Source organism: Populus alba, chromosome 7 (genome assembly GCF_005239225.2).
Source record: "Populus alba chromosome 7, ASM523922v2, whole genome shotgun sequence".
Taxonomy (NCBI): Eukaryota; Viridiplantae; Streptophyta; class Magnoliopsida; order Malpighiales; family Salicaceae; genus Populus; species Populus alba.
Genome location: NC_133290.1, coordinates 7,771,400 through 7,791,353, shown reverse-complemented (window position 1 = coordinate 7,791,353; position 19,954 = coordinate 7,771,400). Strand labels below are relative to the sequence as shown.

The window sequence follows — 19,954 nt, the reverse complement described above, 5'->3', positions numbered from 1 at the left end:
TAAAATGTCAAATAATGAAATAAAAAAAATAAAAGATTAAAAAAAAAAAGCAATTGAGAGATTAAAGACCTTATTTAAAAAAAAAATTAAGAGGATAAACAAAAATTCTAAATTGAATGGCAAAATTATATTAAAAAATCCAATTAACAAATAAATCAAAAAAAAAAACAAGAGAATGAGAACCAAATCTTAAAAAATAAAATCAAGATTATGTATTAAGGATGTAATTGAAAACAAATTAAAATTTGATAAAAAGATGAAGGATCAAAATTAGAAATCAAAATATTGATGGTCAAACATTAAATATCATCAAATATTGAATTAAATGACAAAATTAAAAATAAAAATTAAATTCATTAAAAAAGTATATAAAAAAATACTAATTTCCAACAAGCTTCATGATGATGGATGAAATTTATTTTTTTTTAATGATAAAAGCCAACCTGATCCACCCTTAAAAACTTGTAACAAAAATCATAAAGCCAAATCACAACATAAAAGCAAATCCAAAAAAATAACAAAGCAAAATCTTCAACCAGCCAAAATCCTTAACCACATGTGCCACTCAAAGAGTGCGAGCAATGCCCACTTGGTTGTGTGTGCAAAGAACACATCAACCACCTCCAAATTTAAACAATAATTTATGCATGTTAAAATACATAATTTCCCAACCCCACTTGACAATTACAACAAAACCATATAAAAAAGATGAAAAACATCATCTGTAACAGTCTTAATTTTTTCAAAGTCAAATGGTTATATCGTAATTTTATTGTTTAAAAAAATTAAAAATAAAATAAAATAAAATAAAGACTGAGAAGCACCTCTGCCCATACTATTTCTTTTCTCCTTCATGTAAACACATTGTTTTTGTTTTTGCAATATACAAAAAAAAACCCCTTTCCTGAAGCCTAATTTTTCTTGCTTTCAATGGCAAATCAGTCATTACACTATATCAAAAGAAACATGTTTAGAACATTTTGTCTCCAATAAATTTTGCAATGACTAATGCATCCTTAGAAAAAGAAAATTGTATCCCTAATTGCTAATTGCAAGTATAACCATTTTTGCCATAAAAGTATAAGAGTAAAAACACTGCTCCAATGAATAGGAATCACAGTAAATTAGTGATGTGTTTCAGTATTTTTTGTAAGATATCAAATGTAACTCTGTAGCACCGACAACCTAAGAGAATCCACGATGCTGGCGAGGGATGATACTCCTGTTGAAGCAAGACCCCACCCCGCTGCAATATTTTTCAAGACCATTTTCAAATTACATCCAGACAGAACATATGGAAACGCTCAATGCTGACAATTAGAATGGAACCCTAGAGAAAAAGAATGTGTGTGCGTGTGTGAGAGAGAGAGAGTACAGCATTCACCCCATATCATTATGCGAAAGAAGGAAACAACATCAGATACAAATTACAGTTTGCTTCATTTGGATAATGAAACAATAGAAAGAACATTTCGATGTTCCTTGGCAATCGTATAATGTCTGTCCTTCTACTGCCCTCTCAAGATTAAACCGTGTAATGAAAGCATGCATGTACACAACCAGAATGAAGAGCTTTCGGACCTTTAAAAGTCAGCTAGAAAAATTGATGACTGGCAAGCTTTAAAAGACCGGTTTAATGCCCTTAAAGCTTTAATAGACCGGTTTCATGCCCTTAAGAATGGAAGCATCTCTCCATAAGCTGACAACAGATCCTGAAATGGGTAAATTCAGAGACTAAAACCTGGCATGAGAAAGCAATATAGAAATATCACTTCTCCTTTGGCTGTTTGTCCTCATCCTTCTTCTCTTGGGGCTACAAAACATAAAAATGGGGCAAGCAAAAATACAAATGCTATTAGAAAACATGGGTATCATAAAAATGTCATCACATTTTTTTCCTTTAAATGAGAAAGATACAAATCTATATTGATCACACTTTTCAATCAGACTTGGCCGGCAGGTGAAAAGTCAAAAGACGACAAGTCATCATCACATTTAATTGGAAAATATGTTATGTAGACTTTTTCCATCAAGCTTTGCAGGGGAGAAAAACTTGGAAAGCATGTTTATCTTGAAAACATGAAAAAGAAATAAGTGTAAGCACGTGTTTGATCACAGTTTATTTTCCATGTTCCATGATTCTTAGAAAATTTGAGTGATAGAAGGAGAGTTTGTTTTTATGGTTCAACTTGTTTAAAAGCCTAATTAGCATTGCATTTTTAACAGTGTTCAAGGGCCTTTTGAAAGTGCATTTCCCTTGAAAAAAAATCAATTAATGCTTTTCTTTGGTGTTTTCTAATGATTTTGATTTACTGATATCATTAAAAAAAACTAAAAAAACTTATTTTAATATATTTTTAAAAATACATTTGAAAAGTATTTTACATCACAATATCAAACACGCACAAAGTAGCTGTTTGTTTTGGCATTATAACCTGCTTTTCACATGAAAAAAATATTAAAATAATGCTTTTAGATGTTTTTGAATAGTTTTGATGTATAAAAAAAATATCATTTTTAATTGAAAAATACCTTACACTACAATACCAGACACACACTAAAATGCTTTTCAAATTGGTTTTTAACTTAAATAACATTAAATTATTTTTTTAGGTGATTTTCCATGATTTTGATATGGTAATGTTAAAAGTAAAACTATAAATATGAAAAAAATATCATTTTACTATATTTTCAATTAAAAAATATTTTTGAAAAACATTTTGCATCCTGTAAGAGGCCAAAAAATCGTACTTTATATTAACAACAGACAATTTTTTGAATAATTTTGCTTTCGCTTAATGTCGGATCTGCTGGCTGGTCTTTGATGTTTGGGTAGAAGTTTTCTTGCATCTGCTGTCCCTGATGATTGGGCTTGGTATGGTTAGGAAGCAATGTGATGACGAGCACCTTGTCTTTATGGTAAAATATGGAAAGCGTGATAGTTTCTGGTAAAATATTGATTGTTGCACATGTTACTAGCTCAGATTGAACTAAGTTTCTGGTAGTTTAGATAAGTACAAATAATATGATGGAATTCAGCAGAGGAGGGGATCTGAGCCATCAAGATAAAGTTGGGTGTTATTTTCTCTGTTTCTTTGCCATCTAAAACATGCTTTGCAAGTAAAAAGGGATTATTAATTTAACTTGGCATGATGTCTCTAAACAACGATTGAATTTAGGTTTAGATAAGTCGAAAAAGTAGATTGGATTAAATGCAAAAGATTAAGATGAACCAATTGCGTGCAAAAGGTCTAGTTCAATAGCAATATAGAGCAGAACTAGGTTGCCTTAGAGTTCAATTAGCATGCCAGTACATCCTTAACCTTAGAAAACGGAAAGCATGTGTATGTTGAATAACATTTTCATTTTTTCATAATTCTATAAATTGGGTTCTAGAAATTGCATTATTAACAAGGCTGGTGAGAATTTGAAAGCCGTTTCCAAGTTAAGTCCCTATTCCTTGTGGAGTTGTATCTAGACTGCTGCACATAGAGATCTAGGGGTAGAATTATTTAACAGGCTCATGAATGTAGAAGCAAGTAGTTAAAAAAGATTTTTAGCAGAGAAATTGTCAAAATAGCCTGAGCATACGCTGCCCATTGAAGTCGTTATTAAATCTGTTAACCTGAAAGTTCAATGAATTCACCTTGGATTGGCTTTGCATGGAAGCAAGCAAATCTTTAACTGAAGGATTGTTTGGATCAACGCCTGGAAGCTGCAGAAAAAATGAACTAATTAGGTATCACCAAATTGAGATATTTTCCCATTTTGTTGCTGGATAAAGATGAAAATAATAATTTGCAAATTGAAGAAGACATACTGATGCTAGGATGGAGGACACAAAAGATTGATTAGCCAACAATTTACTTATATCCATCTGGCTTGATGAATCCCTTGAACTGTCCTGCATAGGTAATTGAAGAGCTGCAAGCAGCAGAGACCAGGCACTTAACATGAATGAATAAAGAAACAAATTTGAGCACTGAATAGTTTCATCTAGTTCCTTGCCATAAATAAAGCAGACAATACATCCACCTATCCATAAACAATAAAATTGCTCCATTGAGTACAGGGGCTCACCTGGTGCCAACTTTGGGTCATCCGTGGTTGCCTCGGACATATCCATATCTCTCACATCATGAATAGAGCCAGGGCTATCCATTGACATTGCAAGAGCCTCTTGTAGCAGAGAATTCTCCTCATCCTGTTATCAATTAGAAGTTAGTACACATAGAGCAAGTTGATTATGCCCATGCCAGTGGTGTCAAGCATCAGCAAGCAATAAAGATTGCAAAAACAACCAAAGAAATGATAGGAAGACATTGAGTTACGACCAGATTTTAACAAGAAAATGCTCCTTTTAGAAGCAGCACTCCCATCTGTTCTTGCAACAATACAAGACCATAAGAAATGCAAAGCTCTCCTCCATTTACAATCATCATATTGATGCAAAAAATACAACACAAGAAAGAGCAAACACAAGCAACACAGAATTATGCCGTATGGTGTCACCACATACAAATCCTAATTCAAAATTTTATTAGCAATCCCCTGAAATACAAACTAAACAACCCTATTTATACTAGTTCTAGACCTAAACTGAATAAGAAAAAAATAGCTAAGGAAAATAAAATTCCTAAACTAAATAGGAAGAATAAAAACACCATAAAGGAAAATATTTTCCTATACTATATAGAGATAAAAATAATTAAGGAAACAAATAGCTTCCCCTAAAATTCCTCCTGCATCACATGTTTATCCAGAAGTTAACAAGTTTAATACATTAAGAATTCAAAGAGCCCCACGTGAGCTTAGTCTGATAGGTCATGGATTCAAGAAGAGCCCCGCATGTCAAGTCAGATAGGAAGATGCCAGAATAAAATGACGCAAGCAGTAGTATAGAAACCATGTATAATCAAAGCCATTGACTAACAAGCACATCGAAGTAACAAGTGCATAAATCAAGTGCTCAACACCGCAATCAGAAGTAAGCAGCATTAAAGGTTGAGAGAAAAAATCACACCAACCATTAACTCATTTTTTTTATTGTCAGCATCAGGAGCTGCGACACTGTTGTTTTCAGTCATTGTTGCATCCTGTGAGCTAGATGGTTGTTCCCCTGCTTTTTCTTGTTTAGCAGCCTCCTCTGCTGCCTTTTTAGCAGCTGCTTCTTGCCTGGCCCTCTCCTCTTCCATTGAAACTCTAAGAGCAAGCGCCAGTTCAGGATCAAGATTGGGATCCACCCCAAACTCAAAACCAGAGACACCATCAGCGGCAGCAGCTGCTGCAGCAGCAGCAAAACCACTCCCACCTTCCCCATCCCCAATGAAGATAGGTGTACTGACATTCAACAAGGAGGAAAAAAGCACTAATCAGACAAACAATGGGTCAATCATTGTGGCCATGTGGACAATAATGTAGTTTACTTGACATTGAACACAAAAAGAAGCAAGGAAGATTGAATCCTTACTTTATAAGCACATCAGAAAGAGCACTTGGACCAGGGGGGACATGAACAATATGGCTGGTGTCATTACTGTTCACAGCAGCAAGAAGTGCTTCCAGTTTCTCTGCCTTCCCATCACCTTCTTCACCAAAATCAACAATATCAAGTGCTACATTATTCTTTTTCAACTTTCTTCCAATCATCTCCAATACCTTCTTGTCATGTTTGATGGGACTGTAAAGAACAATTTTGAAAAAGATAATATTGTGAACACTGGAAAATAATGGATTGTGAGACACCAGAAGGCACTAGGAAACATACCTTCCAACAAAGACAATAATCCTTTGTTGCTGCTTTTTATTTTGACGATGCTTGAGAGCCAATTGAGCCACCTGTATACCAGCAACCAAGTTCACCTCACCACCTATTTCTAGACCTAAATTGAGAGAACATGTGGTTCAATGTAGCTCTAGACATTATGATGGAAAAACTGAAAGTGATACTCATGAAGCTATTCAGCTGAAAGATTTTTATTAGAAACTTCAAAAATGACCAAGTAAAAGATATTGTATGTGGGATGTGCTTTTGGCATTTACTAGGGCACCAAGGTCCTAAACAGGTTTTGGCATTGTCTCCAGACTAATTTTGGTGTCTTAATTCTTACAACTCTTACAGCTATGATCATATCAATGGGCACATATAACGATGTAAAATGTTTTTTCCAATGTCTTAGCCAAGTCCTTTGGATCTTTTTACCTGATCATAAATATTTACTTCAAGCTTCCTTCCATTTTTTTTATAACAAAAACCCTGACATGTTTGGATGAATTTAAACCATGATATCCAAGTAAGGGATAACAGAGAATCAATACTTCAGAAATTACTTCTAGGAGAAACACCAATCGGTTAGAGTGTACATGAGAGTAGAATGAACTGACAACAAAATACTGCCACCAGGTCAAAGAAAGCTTTGGGCTACTCCTATAAAACTCTGTGTTCTCAGCTACAAACATGAGTCACTACTGCACTTCACAAGGTTACCTTAAGCAAACAGCCTCAACCATTCATCCTTCAAGGTAAAAAGGAGGGCACCAGAGAGGAGCAAATATATGATGCAGGAGGTAAGATGAAGAAAAAAGAAAAAAAACGCCAACAAAGTATAGGTCTCCCTTTATTTGTCCTCAGCACCCACTCTTGCCATTAGCTGAGCAGTTGGCCTCATCAGTGGCAGAAATATGGTTTCATGCATGTCAATTGTGCAACAAATCAACTTTGAATTACTGTAAGATGAGAAGATTATATGTCTATGACTAAGAGCATGCTTATTCTCTTGATCCAAACCTAAAATAATTGAGGAGTTCCCTCCTACCCCATTAAGCCTTCAGCCTATAAGTGCTGCCTCTTAATATACTCAAGGGTTTAACGATAATCCAACTTCAGACCCAAGGGGCAACTGTCCTTTACCTAAGAGGTGATTTCCAGTAATAAACTTCAAGTTTGAAAATGCCATCAGCATCAGTCATCAATCACATCTTCAGAAGTAACCATATAAAAAATCCTTGACTAAAAAGGGGATTGATTCTAGGAAACAAATTTTGCCCACCCAAGCTCAACGTATATTATCTGCCTAATTAGAATACTTGATCCACACTTGCAAAAGAGCAGTGTAATATACAATACTTCAGGTATTTCTTGATGTAGTTTCTCATTACCTATAATAAGCACTAAATTTGATACCAAAACACTAACTAGTAGCACAAATTAACTAATAACGACCTTATCCAAGCAAATTCAAGCAGATATAAACTAACCATGCATGCAAGCTAAGATCTTGCCAAGGTCACTAGTAGGTGTAACCAAAACACGAACCCCTTTTCCAGCCATTGTAAGAATTCCAACCGTGTTCTCTGGATTCGACTGCAAAACATAAACCCAACACATCCATTCAAAAATCTTCCTTAAACCGCAAAGATCACACACACTAGCTCCAATCACATAAAAATAAATCAGCAAAAAAAAAAACAAAAACAAATTCCCTTTTCAAACCCGAAAACCATATTTTCAAAACAAGTTAAGCAACATTAACACAAATCTTGAAATCCGCATTCCATACCAAAAAGTAAGTCTAAGGATTTTTCCTACAGAAATCTTGAAATCCTCTTAAACCCCCAAAAGAACAGCTGGCAGAAACTTTGGAATCCTCTTAAACCCCCAAAAGAACAACTGACAGAAAACATGGAATCCTCACTTAAATCCCCCCACCCCAGAAAATCAGCTACTAGAGTTACTTCTGGTGTTAATACTTTCTGGATATGCCATAACTACTCAAGTCAAGATTTTTCTACATAAACCCACAAAAAATAACCTACTAAAAAGCTCAAGAATACTTAATTATATCGTTAAGCTTAGAACTTTTGAAGTGAGAAAAAGAGACCTGAGTTTTAGCACCACAACTGAGATTAACAGCATCTGATAGAGCTTGAAATCTTGACGGAGAGTAATCACCGTTTCGCATCCACTCTGAATTATCGATACAAATCATTGTTGCCTGTAATTAAACAATTGAAATTAATAACAATAACTAAGAATCCTTAATTGGTTTGATTTGAGAAATATTTTGGGTTTTTCTTCGAGGGTTACCTCGAGAACCATGGTTGCGCGGGGGGGGGGGGGGGGCTACTCGTCGTTTCGGTTTATGGGAACAGCAGAGAGATGGAAGAGGAAACAGAGTTTACTTGTGAAAGGGGACACTGGGATTAAAGTGTGATCCCGCTATTATTCACGTTGCCGTCGTGTCAGTTCCTCATTGGTTTATATGTTCGGAAATTATTACTTGAGCAAGACCCAGAAATGACGTCAATCAGAGTAGTACCAGTGAAAGCCGATATTTCAGCTTTTAAAATTAAGTCAAAGCTCGTGGTTATCTTCTTAATCCTTAGTTTGTCGTTAATTGTGACGGTGCCTATAGTTGCGGTGTAGTTTTGGTGGAAGATTTACATGTGTTTGGTAAAACATTTGCTTAAAAGGGTGTTTGCATTAATGTCTAAATTTAAAAAAAAAAAAAAAAATTATTCTTTCTCTCTCTCTTTATTAACAAATGTTAAACTGCGTGAGGTTTTATGAAGATTGAGGCTATAAGAAGATTTTATGCAGGTAAGATATTGTTTTGTGCTTGTTTGATTTAATTTAATTATGTTGAACATTTTTATTTAGGTTTTTCTTGTTCTTTTAGTAGTTTTTAGAGCTTATTAATTTCAGTTTGGTGCTTTGATATAAATTGAGTTTATAACTACCTAATAATAGTCATTATTTAGGACTTGTTTTAAGCTCTAGACATGTCTTCGCTGAATTATAGTTTGGGCAATCCAAAAATAGATCGGTTAAAGTTATTATATGTGGAACTGCATAAGATTTTATTTGAATTTGAATTATATTAGTTTTTTTTAGCACAACATATTTTTCTTTGTTTAAACAAAAAACAATCAAACTTATCAAAGTATAACTGATTTTGTGGTGTTCTTTTTGTACTCTCTATTCTTGATTCTTTATAATCAATGGGTCCAAGTCAATCTTAATACATTTAGTTCTCTGATACATGGTTATTTTTTAATCAAGGTTCTTTTTTAAATCTACTTTTTAACTTTTAGGATTATGTCAATCTTACTTATAGCTTTCTAGATATTTATATCCATGAGGTTTACATAAGTTGGTACCAGAGTTTAGATTTAAAAACCAGGTTATATCCTTTTAAAATTTCATTTTTCTTATTTCATGTATTAATTTATTTGTGTTTTCCAACCTCCTACTATTTTAAATTATTACATCTGTTATAAAGTAAAAAAAAAAAATATTCATTGTTTTGTTACTATCACTAGATACTAGAAACACAAATTCAAAAGAAGAAGAAGAAGAAAAGAAAAAAATATATTAAGAGATAAAAGTTTCAGTTTTGGCCATAAAACACAAATACAAGGGAGATTGAATCAAAACTCATTGATAACACTTTTAAACTAATATTTTAGGGGGTTTTGGGTACCGTAACATCAAAATATTAAGTTTTGGGTTATTTGGAATTTTTTTTTTTTTTAGTTTAGATCCTAGATCCTGGTTGTTTAAATTGCATAATGAGTCATATTTGTGTCAAGATATGAAATCATGTCTTGCCACTATGGAAATTAACCTAATCATTATATTAAAGTTGGGATATTAAGGGTAATAAAGTCAATTTTCATTGGTTTCACATTTGATTTATTTTGTGTCTTTAAAAATATATATATTTCATATGAATTTGTTTGCTACTCGTGAAATCATAATTGTAATGTTGTACTTTCTTGTTTTCATAAATTCCTTTCTTCTTAAGTCAAAAATTATATTTGGGTTATGCTGCTAAGTTGTTCTATCTGGTTGTGTTGAATTTCAATTCTAAAAGGACACAATATGAGTGAAAAAAATGAAGTAAGTATATTAGAGTGAAAATATTTAATAATATGAAACACAAGAGGTATGAGGATATATTTTACCTGCCACTAACCAAATTTGACGTATTCAAAGATGTTCTGATAATAGCAATATGACATCACCGATAAAGGGTAACAATCAAGAGATTGCAAATATTATGGAGTTATGTTATTATGTGGAGTTGGAGGATATGATGCATATAATCGCCAAAATGAAGAAGTAGCTTAGGCAAAAAAGGAGCTCATGGCCAAGCCAACCTTTAGATTATTTATCATTTTAGAAATCTGATTTGATAAGTGGATGTAGGGGCTACCCAATCTTAATTAAATATGGGAAGTAGATTCAAACCTTGTTAAGACAAGAAAGACATCTTTACTAATAGTAAAGGTAAAACTAAAACTCCTACATCTTATAATCATGATATAAAATGCTTTCATTGTTTGGGAGTAGTCATGTTGTTTTGCAATGTTTAAACAAGAAAACTATGGTTATGAAGGCTCATAGAGAGGTTGTGATCGATGGTAAAGGTAATGATAAAGATAAGATGCCACCACTTAAAGATACAAGTGATGATGGTGTTGAGTATTCGATTAAAGATGAGGCATTTGTGGTTAGATAAACATTGAATGTGCGAGTTAAGGTGGCTGATTTAAAAGAGCAATGAGAAAACCTCTTTCATATGAGGTATCATGTTCAAAATTAGATATGCAATATGATCATAGATAGTGAAAGTTGCATTAATATAACTAGTATCGATCTAGTAGATAAATTAAATTTACATACTATAAAACATCTTATTCCTTATAAATTTTAGTGGTTAAATAATTATGGTGAGGTGAAGATGATTAAACAAGTTTTAATTACATTCTCTATTAGAAAATATTGTGATGGGATGTTATGTGATGTTGTCTCCATGCATATGAGTTATTTATTGTTGGGTATGCCATGACAATATAATCAAAAGACTATGCATAAAAGATTCAAAAATAGGTACTCATTTGTAAGAGATGGTAAATATATAATTCTTGTATCTTTAATATCTAAATAAATGTAGGAGTATCGAATGAAACTTAAAAGAAAGAGTATGGCCGAAAAAGATAAGTGAATTGGTTATGAGTTAAGAGAAAATAAATGAACAATTTGAGAGAAAGTCAATGAAAAAATAAAGTTTGTATTAGAGAGAGGGAGAGGGAGAGAGAGATTCATTCAAAACATCTTTTATGCTAACAAATTTATAAAGGGCTTTGATGATGTTTCTCTACCACAGAATGATGATGATGTATTACCCCTAGAAGGAGTTTTTTATATTAAAGATTCGAGGAAGAATCCTTTTTAAAAAGGTGAGAAATTATACAATTAAGCCCTGGGTTATAATTGCCCTAACCCTAATAAAGATGGTTTGGGCCTAAACACGTCACCTCAAGTTTGGTTTAGATAATAGTAGCGTATGAGTTATGTTTGTGGTGTTATTTTAGGTCAATTATTGGCCTTAATCATGTTATCTATACATAGAGATGTGGCTGATGACAATAATCATGATTATTTTAGAAAGTTTTATTGTCCAAAAAAAGTTTAATTAGGGTGGCATTAAAGGTGATTGTTGTGAGTAGGGGTGTTCAAGAAAACCGATTAACCAAGCAAACTAAAAAAACCGATGAAAAATTAACCGAGAAAACCAAATCGAGATGGAAAACCGATTAAACCGTTAGTCTCTATCCTCTATATCTGTCCAACTTCACGTTTCGGTCTCTGTTCTATTTCTCGCTCGCATATCTGTCTTTCACCATTTGCAAATTTGCAGAGCTAATTAGGCAGGTATGAGCTGTCACGATTCAAAGTTTTTCTCAACGACCAAGAACGGTGAAATCCTTGAGCTCAAAGAAGAGCTCAATTCTCAGTATACAATTCCATTTTGATCGAGTTGTTAGATCTGCTTGATTTTGACTTATTGATTCCGTTGAACTTTCTTCTGCAACTAGAGTTTCATTTTGACTTTTTATTAATTATGTTCATGTTGCTGAGAAATCGTTGTTTATTATATATATTGAGAATTAAATGGAGCTATTAGGGATCATCTTATGCAAAATATCCTTTCGTGAAGGAAATCATTTTAGGAATTCAGGTGATTAGGTTTGTTTTAAAGCCAAAAAACCAAAGTTATTGAACATTAGTTGTGAGTAATTATCTTTCCAAGTCTAGTAAAGATTCCATACTAAACAAGGAATATAAAGAGGTAGCAACAATGGAATACCTTTCGTATTGTTATTTTTTGTTAGTGTTTTACAAGAATTCCCTAATCTTCAAGGAAAGTAATAGGCGACTACTTATGAAAGACAAGTTAACACTATTTTCTTTTGTTTTAAAGAGAGTCAAAGGCAATGATTTAAGGGGAATTATTTTAGTAATTTAAACAAAAAATTTCCTAGCTGATTTATGATATAAATGGTAGCAATATAATCTTATCTCTACTAGGTTATTAATTTCAATTGTAAAAAAGATTTTATGTGAGGAAGATATTGTTTTGGGATGATTTGATTTAATTATGCTAAACTGTATTATTATTTGGGGTTTTCTTGTTTTTTTTTATTAGTTTTTGGGACTTGATAGTTTCATTTTAAGGCTTTGTTTTAAATTGGGTTTATGAAAACTCAATAATCATTATTTAGGACTTGTTTTAGGCTTTGGGCATGTTTTATCTTAATTATAGTTTGGGATTTTGTTTTGTATTTCAAAAAAGATCCATTATGGTTATTACATATGGAACTATATAGGGTTTTATTGCTACAAATTTCAGCATCCTGTGAATTTGAATGTTATTAGTGTTTTTGTTTGATGCAACACATTTTTTGTTTTGGGTACAACTTACTTTATGGTGTTCTTTTATCTTTTGGGTTCCTAATTCTTTATAATCAATGGGCTTAAATCAATTCCAATACATTTTGTTATTTGATAAAATATTATTTTTAGGTTAAGGTTCTATCTCAAATCTAATTTTTAGCTTTTCAACATTGCATGAATGTTGCTTGTGGATTTTTGGATCTTTATATCCACGATGTTCGTATTAGTTGTGGTATTGGTAGAAAGATTGATGGTTGGTAGGTGCCATTTAAAACGACACGTGGGCAGGAGATTACTATTAATAAGAAAGAATGGGCGTTATACTGATAGTTTATAAGCAAGCTAATGAGAGTATGGAATCATAATGACTACTTTAGAACTCATCATTTTTCCTTATGGTGCATGTTTAGAAATTGACAAGGTGTTAAGTTGAGGTCAAAATAGTGGCAATCAAGATGTGTTAAGGTTTTGTGGATAAAGTCAATCTGTTTGGGCCATATACTAATGCACTAGTACACCTTAGTGTAGCCCATATTGAGCTTAGTCCGAATGGCTTAGAAAGAATGCCATTTAAGCTTAGCCCAAACAGCTTAGAGGAGTCAAGACATTGGATCCTTACCTAAATTACCTAGAATCATGCCACTTGGGCTTGGACCAAGCGGTCGAGGGTGCTATGCTAAAGACTTGGTTAGAATGGCTTGAATATGGCAAACCATTTGAACCTGTCCCAAACAGTCTAGAATTTTTTTTTTTTTTTTGCATTATCATTTGTCTCCCTAGTTTTTTTAAAATTCATGTTTGAAAGACTTGACTAGTAAAAGTACAAAGAAAAGAAAAATTATACATGTCATTTTACCTTTTTGTGGCTTTTTTTAATGTGCTTGCAAGAGAGATAAGAGTTTGATTAAATTACTTATTCCTCCTACAAAAAAGAAAATTTTTACTTAAAATATAAGGAATGCTTCATGATCATAAAAATAGTACCAAAGTATTGGGTATGAAGATGTTGCATGTGAAGATTTATTAGAGATATGAAAATTTTATTTTAAATATGGAGTTCATTAGAGACATGAAAGATTTATTAGATAGGTGGATATTTTCCATTGAAGACATGAAGAGTTTTGTGGGATATATAGAGATTTCATTGGAGATATAGAGAAACATTAATGCTTTAATAGAAAAAATTAAAAGATTTTCTTATGTAAATGGAGGTATAATTTTTTAAAAAATTATCCTGATCTTGGATAGTGAATCATGAGGATCTTTTTGTTTTTGTTCGGGTTGCATCCCCTGGCATTCAATATTTTTATCTTATTTTTTAGGGTATGACATTCCTCACTATTATGATCGTGGTCATTGTAAAAGAAAAACAAATCGTTGGGGTTCTATGTGCTTATACCACTCTTCATGAAAGGTAGGTATCAAAATAATTATTTTCCCTTTATAACTTCTAATACCTCAACGCATATGGTGGTCAGAGGTCTAGTCATGAACTTAAAGAATTGATGTGATCCTGGTTACGACATCAAAGGATCCATTATGAGTGTTTGTTGGGTCTATTCTAAGGCCTAAAACGAAGCGGGTTTAAGAGTAGTTCAACGGCTAAGTCAAAGAGGTTTAGGTTAAAAATGTTCAAATCTACCATCTAGACCTTTGTCTACTTTTTTAGATAATATATAAGGCTACAAAAGGATTTTGGATGCAACTTTGATTTGGTTAGAAACTAGACATTCTTACCTTTCCAATGATATATGGTAGGCCTGCTAATTCATCTGAATGAGAGAGAATAAAGTGTTTAAAGTTAGGCCTAAAATCTACTAGCAAAGTATGAAAATGGCAAAAACATTGTTTCCTTAAGAGTTGTGTATTTCATTCAGTTCATGGAATCCTTAATGTTATTGGGAACTTATATGGCAGCTTTTGGCATATTTATTTTACAGGAATTCCATTTCAAACAAGATGAATCAATATGTTATAAATGAATTATTATTTTTACAAGGCATTAGACTTTTGTTCAGTAAAGATTCTTTAATAATTATTTATCTTGGGTATTTTTCACTATTATATGTGGCAAAGGGTGAAAAGTAATCTTAGATTATTTTTGTATTTATTTTTATTATTTTAAACCTTATTTTGATTAGTTTGGGCTTTCTTTAAATTGAATGCATGTATGACCCATTAGGTTTACATATAAAATACTCTTATGCAAGGATTTTTATGGAGTTGATGAAATTTATTTACAAGTTGTTGCATATTGGATGCTTATTTTTATTTTATTTTATTTTTATAGCTGAATGATTCTCATACTAAGTTCTTAAATGAACTTGCAAACTCTTTGAAAAATTAATTTTCATTGTGATTTATACTTCTCGTTATAGGCATAAGGGAAGGTGATTAATTACATATAATTTTGGTTCTCCAAGATTGAGTTATTGTTGGATCGAGTTGTAAACTTTTTACAAACCTCAAATTAGCAATCTAAGAGAAAATTCTGCATCAGTTTGGTATAAAGGCTCGGCTAATTTCGAGTTATATCTCTTTCATTCTCATTGTTACAAGTAATTCTAGGGTTTTATTTAGATCTTTCTATATCTAGGTTTGCTTCTTCTTTTTTTCTTGGTTTCTTTCTCTTTAGGGTTTCAATTAAAAAAAAAAAACCAAATTGAATCGTGATTAATCTTTGTGATGTTTCGGTGGAATCTTCATTAAAAAGGAAGAAGAAATTAGAGAATCAGTTTTTGCTAAGAGAAAAGGTCTTTAAGTTATTGAAAGAAAAAAAAAATTGCATACAAACAACAAATTGTGTTCATCTTTGGACTTGAGAAATTCAGCACCGATTAAAAAAAAATCAAAATTACAAATTCTGAAAGGATTCTTGAAGAAGCAATTCGAAAATTTTGGATCTTGCATGAATTAGGGCTTTGCCGAAACTTATCTTGGAAATTCTTAGTGATCTTAATTGATTTTTGCAAATTTGGGTAAAATAAAATTATCTTGCATCAAATTTTTTAGTTTCTTAAATTGAGAATTTTGATATTATTGAGTCAAGTAATTTCTTTTATAAATTTAAATTAGTTATTTTATATTTATTGTTTCTTTACATATATTTAATCTAACATGTTTAATTTTTTATTTTGTAGAATTTGGTGATTTTAGTTAAATTCTGAAACATAATTGTTTAGAATAATTTACTTACTTTAATAGTCGAACTCTAAGATGGTGTTAATTTTTGTTTTTTCTTTTAGCATTAATCTTTCGGGATCTTTTAGTGTTTATGGTGTTTGCTATTGCTAGATTTTATGTATGCTAATGTTGATAGATTTTGCACATCCTATATATAATTTGAATGTTTTTGTTAAATTTATGTTAATCCGGATTTTTTCATATTAGATTTGCTTATTTGTAGAAATATATAATTTGTTATTTTTAATATGAACACTTTTACACTGAAGAGCTTAGACCATGCACTAAATATATTGAATGGATTTGCACCAGTTATGCAAATAAACCTGCAATTTTATAATATTAGAAAATCACTTCTCGCATCTTATACTTTTTAAGCAAACAATCCAAAGTGACAAGTACTTCTATTAATTTGAAATTCCATTTTAATAATGAAGTTGGGCTAGTTTTGTTTAAAAACCTAATAAAAAAAGTTTAAGGATTGTTAAAGCCATTTCAATATGAATCTATTTAAAAAACAAAAAACAAGTCTATTAATAAGGATTAGGTTTCTGTTTTAATATTAAAAAATCAAACTTGACCAAACCGGTTCAGTTTGAACAGGTTACGGATTTAGTTCGGGCCACTTTCTTAAGACAAAGCACTACCTGATTCAGTTAGAATTTTGGGCCAACCGTGAACGCCCCTGCTAAAAGCCATGTGTCATATGCTCTATGAAACAGCGGAATTTAATGGCAATGACACTGTAGATTTGATCTGTCATGGTGTTCCATTTGTGAGCGAATGAAACAGGTCAGGCAGCTTTTGACAGAAACATACACATCTATAGTGGACAAGTATAAAACATCCATTCATCGAAAGCAACACCAAAAGTTAGCTCTTACGTTAGTAAACAAAATCTTGTTCTAGTTCGGATACAACAATTACAAAAAAAAAAAAAAAAAAAAAAAAAAAAACCACATACCAAGCATCCACTAGTGTGAGTGACACCGAGAAAGATGCTTAAGAATTTTTACTAGCCTACTGTTCGAGTGTTCATTCCTCATCCTCTTCATCACCATCTCCACCAGTAGCCTTCTTGGCAGCAGCCTTCTGATTCTTTCTCTTCACTCTTCCAGGACGGCCACCTCCAAGTGGACTTGTGAGAGAAAAATCAATGTGTTTCTGGGAGTCAACCCTCACCATAAAAGATGGAATGTTAACAACCTGCCTTCCAACCCTGAGAATAAAATAAATAAAATCAGCATTGGAAGAAAAACACTTACCACAGCATCTTCTAAAAAAATTCTCTAAGGATTATTAGGGGATAAAGAGTCCAGAGGAAGAAGCATTGGCAACCAATGTTTGATCCAGAATGCGTCATTGTTCACATACATTCTTCCACACTCTAATATAGGGTTTCTTAACTAGAATAACAAAAAAAAAAATCCAAGAAAGAACGATGATAAATTAACCATTGTGGTAATACCAATGAGTTACTAGTGTCTGATTATCATATTTCTAGTAAAAAGAGAGCTTATAGTTTAGTTCCTCATGGTTGCACTGCCTCAACGTGTAAAATTGGCATTATTAATGTCCTTAAAATGGGTTGAGGATTTGCAGATTTTAGGCTCCCAGTTAGGAACAAGCCTATTTGACATGTAAGGGTAAAAGACCAGGGACAGTAAAATATGTCCACTGGTAATTCCAGTCAAGCTCACTGATGACAAGGTACCATGAAATTGCTCACCGTTGTATTGGCACTTCTCCAATTTTTTGAAAGCCCTGGAAACAATGGCTAAAGGAGGAATTCCACAAAACAAATGGCACTGGAGTGTAGAGTACAAGGAAAGTAACTTGTTATGGGGGTGCTTGATTGAAGAAATAAAAGTAACTCTATTTAATATGGAATAGATATCTTGGTACTTAAACCACAACAACTTTACTTAATTCAGATTGAGTAAATTGTAGGACATTACATATATATAAAGAGGACAATCTTAGATGCCTGAAATTAGAAATGGGCATTCAGCCTTTTTTTAAGCTACCAATTTGATGATAAAAGTCTCGCATTCATCAACAAACGGTCACTCATTTACACTAGCCCCACTAGCAGCAAGTGCCAAAACTAAAAAACAGCAACAAAAGTGGAGTGTGGAACACTATAAACTCAGTATGCAACTAACCAACAAGATCAACTACCGTTCACAGACACTCAATTAAGGAAACAACCAAATTGCAGGCATAGAAAACAATAATATTATTCTAGCAAACAAAAATAATTAGTTTTACCTAATGTGCCTCTGCTTGATGAGCACACGAGCATGGTGAATAGACTTTGCCATGCCAGCCTTGAACACGAGGGTCTGGAGCCGACGCTCAAGGAAGTTCTCAACAGTGAGGGCCAGGACATAATCAAGCTTGTTCTGGTTCTCCTCCAGAAGACCATACCTGTTCATCCTGCGGAGAAGGGCTTCACCTTCAAAAATTCGGCGTGGGTTCTTCTCGTCCAGGGTGAGAAGCATTCTTGCAGCATTACGAATGCGGCTCAGGGCATATTGAACCCTCCATAGCTCCCTCTTAGCACGGAGCCCATACTCTCCAACAAGTTTCAGCTCTGCATCCAACCGTTCCTTCTCATATGGGCGCCTCGGCTTCTTGAAAGTCTTCCCATCTAAAACCACCCAAATTGCACATTCAAATGACAAAAAAATAAGAACACCAAATTCAAAAGCTAATTTAAGCTTCTGATGAAGATTAATAGGGGATAAAAAGAAAAGGCAATGAGTTTCTAAGATTTGACCCAGATCAGAAAATTAAACGAGCCCCAAAGTCAAATATATTAGAAACAACAGTCAATTACTTGGGACTCAATTTACTGTTGACAAAAAGAAAATATCTTGCAACACAATGCCCAATAGATAACAGTTTAAAAAGACCAAAGAAAACCTTTTCTAATAATTTGCTTTCATCAATAATAATAATTCAGAAAGTTACAACACAAAATTAGAAAGCAGAAAACAAGTTTTAAAATTTAACATGAAGGGACTAAAATGGCACAGTGCTTCCAATCAACTGATCCCGTGTTACTAAATTTCTAATAAACAAAAACCATATTTAGTACCAGGTCTTGATAATCAATTTCCAAATCTAGTGTTTTCAATGTCCTGAATAATTACCAAGCAAAATGTTTGTCTCAAAAAAAAATTCAACCTTACAAAACGATATAATGTAGATTTACTAGATCAGTTCATCGTCAGTGAACAAAATCCGAAAAGGCGTAGAGGGCAACTAATGGTATCACAAAGAAGAAAAAAATTCAAGATTCACCCAGATATCGAACTAAGCATTACAAACGCATTATGGAGGTAGCGAGATAGAGATAAGGAGCATACAGTTTCTGTAAAAACTGACGTGAACCATGGTTCAGACGCCGTGACCTCAAGAGAGCAGAGTGAGCGGAGACCAGCAAGGACGACAGCAGAAATGGAGGATCGTGTGACTTATATTTGCAAACCCTAAACCCTGCAAGCTTTTAGGAATGTAGTGGCATGCCCACATGGGCTTCAATTACACTGGGCTTTCAGAAAAAAAAAAAAAAATTATGGTATGATTTTGTGTTTTTAAATTTTTGTTTTTAGGTTGAATTTTTTTTATATATATTAGACGGGTGTTTATAATTAAATAGAATTATGTGAAAATAATTTTAAAATTAATTTTTTAGAAATAAATAAATAAAAGACTATTTTTAGGCTATATTCCATTCATTTTTATACTAAAACAAAAAAAGATTGGATGATAGTTTTCTATCACTTAAAATAAAAATAAAAAGATCTTGTGGCTGGCCTTTGTTGTTTTATTATTTTTTTTAATATGGGTTTTATTTTTTAATTTTTTTATTTAATATTTGGTTTATTTTGACTCAGTCTTTATAATTGTGTTTGATTTTTTTTTTTTGAGGTTCTCATGATTTGAAATAAATATCTTAATATTTAATTGATACACAATTTTATAAGGGATTAAATTTTTATCATATAATTAAATAAAAAA

General features: G+C 32.5%; 2 protein-coding genes across 2 annotated transcripts; both read right to left on the bottom strand.

The window, feature by feature from the left end:
• Window positions 1–1,372: 1,372 nt before the first annotated feature.
• LOC118030528 (26S proteasome non-ATPase regulatory subunit 4 homolog) lies at window positions 1,373–8,198 on the bottom strand. Its single transcript, XM_035034663.2, has 10 exons — window positions 8,087–8,198; window positions 7,881–7,994; window positions 7,258–7,363; window positions 5,768–5,882; window positions 5,471–5,680; window positions 5,028–5,340; window positions 4,081–4,204; window positions 3,821–3,924; window positions 3,647–3,715; window positions 1,373–1,813 (listed from the first exon to the last, which is right to left on the bottom strand). Exons 1-10 carry the CDS (start codon window positions 8,096–8,098, stop codon window positions 1,769–1,771), a joined length of 1,212 nt encoding a protein of 403 aa, XP_034890554.1. The 5' UTR covers window positions 8,099–8,198; the 3' UTR covers window positions 1,373–1,768.
• An 8,548-nt stretch (window positions 8,199–16,746) lies between these two features.
• Window positions 16,747–19,458, bottom strand: LOC118030526 (small ribosomal subunit protein uS4y). The gene is made up of 3 exons (XM_035034660.2): window positions 19,300–19,458; window positions 18,197–18,578; window positions 16,747–17,144 (listed from the first exon to the last, which is right to left on the bottom strand). Exons 1-3 carry the CDS (start codon window positions 19,325–19,327, stop codon window positions 16,961–16,963), a joined length of 594 nt encoding a protein of 197 aa, XP_034890551.1. The 5' UTR covers window positions 19,328–19,458; the 3' UTR covers window positions 16,747–16,960.
• Window positions 19,459–19,954: the final 496 nt, after the last annotated feature.